Raw genomic sequence first — 6,630 nt, 5'->3', positions numbered from 1 at the left:
TATTATTTATTGTATTATCTGTCATGTCAGATGTTTTTCTTATGAACAAGACCAACAGTAGCTATTGCCTTTAAAAAAATAGCAATAGCAATTTAAATAGCATGATTAACAATTGTTATTCTCCAGTTCCAAGAAAATGCATTTTAATACTAAATAGTAAGGTTCCTAACAGTCAGTAGGTACTAACCATGGGCCAGAAACTTTATGTACAGTGGGGCCTTGACTTACGAGTTTATTCATTCTGTGACGGAGCTTGTAACTCAAATTACTTGTATGTCAAATCAAAAAGTTAACAAGTGAGACACGTGATGCTGGGCTGATGCTGTGGCGTTCATTGTGACGCTGGTTTGTAACCCAAATTTTAGCTCGCAACTCAAAGCAAAAAATTGGCTGAGAGACGGCTCCTATCTCGAAAAACTCGTTAGTTGAGACACTCGTAGGTCAAGGCCCCACTGTGTGTTGTCTCAGTGAATCCATGCCATAAGCCTAATAATGAAGCTACTCTGAGAATTCCAACTTTACAAGAGAAATATTGAGGCTAGAGGGATTAATTACCTTGTTCAGCATCACATAGCTAGTAAGAATTAAAGCAGTAGTTTGAACTCGCATTGTCTCCAAAGTTCATGCTTTTAACTAATGTAGTCTCAGAATTCAAACTCATGAACTTAAAATGTGTTGAAATGAATTTATAGTAGCCTCACAGTGACCATGTAACATGATCAAGCCCATGTATATTTAATTAGAACAGGTCAGCTAATGGCAAGCTATGAGAGCAGAGACTAGGCATGAAATAAAGTCCAGTGCGAATACATTTAGGGCTGCTTTCCAATTGTAGACGAGGCTAAAGTTATGTCAGGAAAAACACACCTGTAGGTAGTGGTTCTTAAGATTGTTTAAATATTGTTAAGGGAACATTATTCTTCACAGATCAAACAGAAGTGTTGACTCTGAAGCCTATAATAGGATATTGTAAAGGGGGAAAGTAAGCTGAATCCTGCTGTGGCAGAAGATCAGAGTGAAAAGCTAAAAAAAACCTAAGAAAATATCTGAGAGAATGTCACAGTTGATGCAAAGTACTAAATACTCCCTTATAATTGTACAGACTTCTGTTTTCATAATGCAACATTTCATTAAATTCTCAAGATAAGCCTGTAAAATGGGTATTTGTGCAGGCTGAGGACAAGGCCTCCCTTATAATCTCCTGGAGTAAGGAGACAGTGGGGAAGCAAGTTTCCCTGGGCCAGAGTCAAGGACACCAACGGGAAGATGATGTAAAAAATAAAGTCTGATTAAATGGGCTGCCTCAGATAAACTGACTGCTTTACATGGCATTCTAACTTTTGAGACAGCTTCAACTCATAAGATTTTTTTTTTCTCCATTTAATTCCTTAACCTAATTATTTTTGCAAAGAAGCATCTACTGAGGCTGCACACTGAAATACCGTTGAAACAAAGCAAGAGTGATAGGAAATATTTAATCATCACAACTAGGCAAAGTTTTTATCAATACTTTTCTCATTTAAAGATTAGATTTGCATCAGGAGAAGGAAAATGGAATATACTTCCAATATAATTATTTAACAGCTATCAGGCACTCCAAGTTTTGAAGAATACATGTATATGTATATGTATATGTATATGTATATGTATATGTATATGTATATGTGTACTATATATATAGCAGACATTAATACAATACTTTTGAAATCCTTGCTTTTGTACCTTTCTGTGCTTCTGTGGGCTATTTCAGCTGAGTATTAAGGGGCTGGAATGAAGCAACTACTATGCCAAAGCCTATACTATAATTTTTGTCATTTTGTCCTCAAAATTACTCTGTGAGGTAGTTAGTATTACTATCATTGTTTTGCTGAATAAACAGAGGCTTGGAAAGCTTATGCAGTGTGCACAAGACCATGGAGCTGGTAAGTGACTGCAGCGATAATTCAAACTCTGGCTCCTCGAGCTCCAATGATTAGTTGTTGACAGCAGCCCTGACTTCTGTCCTGAAATCCAGATCTAACTTCCCACTGGCATGACCTACTGACCATTTCTCAAATGCAGCACGTACAAAACTAACTCACCAGTCTCCCCACAAACTGGTTACTATTCTCACCTCAGTAAATAACACCACTCTCCAACTCACTGCCAAACGCAGAAATCTGGGATTCATTTGAGCGTTTTGACCCTTCTGCCCATTGCCCCAGCAGCACTGAACAGGAGTTCCCAGAAAGGGGATTTCCCATACTTCCCTTCTTCATCCCTGTTATATATTAGTTCCCTCTTCTCAGTCACCTCCAGAGCAACCTTGTCTATTTTGAAAATGGAAGAGCCTTGTAAATTCCCTCTGGAGGAACAATGAATTCCTAGGACCAATAATTCATTCACAAAGTTAACAATCTTGAAGCAGGGCTGACTACAATTACCTGTACTCCTGACCAGCAGCAAACTCACAAGGCTCCATAAGCCTGTGCACTCATAATTCTCTTATTCTCACAGAACTTGTAAATTTCACTGCCCCTGGGCTTCTTGACAGTCTGAAGCTAAATAATTAGCTCCATCTAAATTCCTTTTCAGCACTTGTGACTTTTAGGAGCTAAAGAACAGTCTTTGCATCCCTCAGCAGGTTGTGAGTTTGGCCTTTAGCCTCAGGCCTCAAAACACATCCAAACTGTGGGGCTATCTCATATAATTACACCCTGTGCTGTGAGCTACCATTATACATTATCCTTCATCAAAGTTAGCCAAGAGAACATTACACAAGCAACAAAGAATGATGGATTCAAGTTGCCAAGTCTCCTAGTGGTTCAGGGATTTAACTATCAGGGTTGCTTTATTTTCAAACAGTTGAGTCTGGGCTGGTTAGACAAGTTGGTTAGAGAGGAAAGTTTATCCAGCCACAGTTGCAAATTTGATTTCTGCATGAATCAGTTAAATCAATATAAATAGACCTGTTCCATAAACTCAGACTTTAATATCAATCATGAAGCCAATTCTGCAAATATGCGGGGTTACTCACAAGAAGTATATACATAAGCATAAGGATGACAGTGCAACCATCACCCTATACAAGGATACACTTTAGCGTACAGGTTCCAAAAGCACAGTTGTGCAAGCTTGGTCTAGAGACCGAGTGCTTTGGTTGAGTTCTTTGCTAGAGCATTTATTAGTTGGGTGATCTTGGCCATGTTATTTAATTCCATTGAGACTCAATGTTTCGTAACTTATAAATTAGAAGTGATAAAGATACTAACTTCATTACGAGTGTTGTGAAATTCTAAGGAAACAATTCATGTAAAATGTATGGGATAATCTATGACACACAAAAACCTTCTGATAGATTAGATATTAATTACATTTCTGAAATCTGCATGTTTCTCATTTACTGAAATGCTCAGAGAGAGCTGCTATACATTATTCCTAATTAATATATACTTTATTTCCACTATGTCAATTTGGTCCAGCAGAAATAATGGGTTCAGTGTGCTAATATGACTATCTATATACAGTTGATAGGAAATCATTGCATTTTCTGTACTTAATGTCTGCCATTATAAACATAACAAGTCAAATTTGTTGGTTGGGAAAAATGAAATTTCTTAAAGATACAATTCCATTGCAAAGTCTTGTGGGAAATGGATTTTTACCAATAGCAACATACAAAACAGATCTAGTTGTAAAAAACCTCAAGAGAAAATGAAGACATACATAGAGCCCATAGAAAACATGCACTTTCAACATTTTGCACTATTAATTTTGATCATCTCACTAAAAAAAAACTTTTAATAAAACAATTTTTATTAGATAGATAAAGTATATAATCAAAATGGCAATCCATAAAGTGGTTGGGAACATGAGTTCTTATACCATACACAAATTATATGACTCCATGTTTCATAATAAAGTATTACAATAAATTGTTTTCAAGCAATTTTATTATATTACCTCCTTGTAGACTCCAAGATCAATATATCCACATACTGGATGGAATGCTCCAGTTCCGCACACATAAATGTGAGTTTTATTATAGGGTTGAAGGACTCGAATAAAATTTGCACATTCTGTCTATTGGGAATAAAAAAATAAAAGCATTAGCATACAATTCAAGTTTTTGAAAGATGATCATTCATACCACCTGCTTTTCAAGGATAAATCATCAAAAATAAGGGGAAATGAAAAAGATTTATGACAAATGTTTAGACACCTGACTTAGCAAGAAGGTAAAACAAATTAGAAACTGGCTTAAATGACTGACTTTGAAACTTTTTGAAATTTTAAAGGTTTGAAATTATCAGGGTTCCAGAATGCACATCTCTACAGTGATACTTAATGGGGTCTGTAGAATAAATATACATAGAATATTAATGAGGTATACATACTTTTTTTCAAGAATTACCTAGAGATCAAAACTCATCATGTTCTGATGTCACCATATAGATTCTGCTGTTTGCAACATAAACTGTCTCAGCTACACTGAACACAGATCTGTATTCCTATATATGTGTTCCATTTTTATTGGCTGGAATGCCCTACCATTTTATTTCCATTTATTTTCTTCAGGTATATATATACGTATGTATATATATATATATATCCTATATAATAAAAGTCTAATATGCAAATTGACCACCTGGGGAAGACGCTCAATGCAGGAGCTGCCCCAGCCTGCAGCCCCCGGCCAGCCAAGGTGGATGCCAGTAGGGCCACCCGATCGCCCCGCCAGTTGCCCCGTAGAGGGAGGCAACCAGCGGTGGCAGCAGAACAGGGTTGGCGAGCAGGCGGTGCCATGCCAGCCAAGGCGGGCGCCTGCAGAGGCCCCATGATTGTCTCGCTGGTCATCCCACAGATCGACCCTGATGGCTGGTCAGGCCTAGGGACCCTACTCGTGTGCAAATTTCGTGTACCGGGCCTCTAGTATATATATATACTCTGCAATATATATATTGCAGAGAGGAAGAGAGAAGGAGAAAGAGAGAGAGAGATAGAAACATCAATGATGAGAGAGAACCATTCGGTCCCACAAAGGGGACCGAATCCACAACCCACATGTGCTCTGACTGGGAATCAAACCAGGACCTCCTGGTTCATAGGTCATAGCTCAACCACTGAGCCACACTGGCCAGACTATTTCTATTTATTTTCAATATTACAGAGCCTTCAAGGCTCAGACTAATTTCTGCTTATTCCAAGAATGTCTTCTATTTTTCCATGAATATTTTTATACACAATCCAAATTTTAAAGAAATTTTTACATTTCTAGTTATTTTTTCATATGCTTAGGCCCCAAAATATTTCTTTATATTTTTATTATCTTTATAACAATTATTTTCCATGCTCCTGTTACTTGTCAATACTCAATGTTTCAGTCATTTTTGTTATTATGTACAATTTTCAATTTATCTCCCAAAGTGACTTCTTATCATTACAAAATTACTGGAAACAATTTCTTCATTATGGCTTCCTGATTCCTGGACCAAAGAGAAAACACTGGGCTATAACATGTTTTTATTCTAGATTGACTCTATCCAAGAGATGGGCAAGAATTTACTAAGTGGGAAACCTATGGAACCACAGAGGTTCATTATCCTTATCTGGATGGCCATGGGTTCTTTACCAGTCAGGCACTGGCTTATGGCACTGTTGTTTTGGGGGTTGGTAGGAAGAAATTTAAACACCCCCCCACACACACACACACACACAACTCACCAATGACCTCACTGGACTGGTAGGAAGGTTTTTAGAATTAAATACATTTTTAAAAGGCAAACAACTGCTTATTAATAAAATTGTTACATGGTTTAAATTAATAATATAATATTTAATAATTGCTTATTATTGCCCTATGTGAAATATCAATATCCCGGTGGCTCTTTTGATTTTAGAGTGAATAGCTATGTCTGCATGCTGTGATAGAGTTCCTAGTACCCATCCAGCTACCTTGGCAATTTTATGTCTCCAGAATTTGTAGATCCCAGTTAATAAAATCTGCACAATTCATCACAAAAGAATGTTACAGTGAACGCACTGAGTCTTCTGTTCTCTGCTTCCTTATAAACAACACAGTTGCTTAAGACTACGTGAAAGGACAATAATAGTCCCTCAGCTACACAAGTAAAGGGTGTTTCTTTATTGGGTAGGAAGAGTCAGCCTCTCATAGGAGGAGGATAACTCAATGTGGTTGCTTAGATTGCATGCTGAAAAAAGAGAGAGAGAGACAGAGAGAGAGAGAGAGAGGTTACATCTAAGGATGTGCAAAAAACACTATGGACATTTTCATTGTCTTGGATAATTTCATGTATTTAGTATATGTTCTCCTGTATTATTATATGTAGATTCCTAAAAACTGAACATTTTACATTCATTAAGGCAATTTTCTGGCATATAGTCTTATTTCACAAAACCATGTCTGTTTTTCACCTTCGTGCCAAGGTGTCTGATGAGGAGAACTTATTTTCCATTTGCAAAAAGGCACCACAGGAAACCAGCTTCATGTTCCTTAGCATCATGTTAGGCAAGCTCAATTAAAAACCTAACTCAGAGAGCAAATATGCCATATGAATGGTTTTGAACAAATAATGGGGACACAGTAATGTGAGTAAATGTATATGGATCACGAGATAAACTGAAATGTGG

The 6,630-nt window shown here is 37.1% G+C and overlaps 1 protein-coding gene across 1 annotated transcript in view; it reads right to left on the bottom strand.

The window, feature by feature from the left end:
- Positions 1 to 6,630, bottom strand: part of SEMA3D (semaphorin 3D) — a 125,550-nt gene that overhangs the window by 70,745 nt on the left and 48,175 nt on the right. The window contains exon 4 of the mRNA XM_015572693.1: positions 3,943 to 4,062. Within this exon, the coding sequence (XP_015428179.1) occupies positions 3,943 to 4,062 (120 nt within the window). The remainder of the gene's footprint in view (positions 1 to 3,942; positions 4,063 to 6,630) is intronic.

This window comes from Myotis davidii, unplaced genomic scaffold (genome assembly GCF_000327345.1).
Source record: "Myotis davidii unplaced genomic scaffold, ASM32734v1 scaffold49, whole genome shotgun sequence".
Taxonomy (NCBI): Eukaryota; Metazoa; Chordata; class Mammalia; order Chiroptera; family Vespertilionidae; genus Myotis; species Myotis davidii.
The sequence above is the reverse complement of the archived record's forward strand: the minus strand, read 5'-3'. Positions and strand labels throughout refer to the sequence as shown.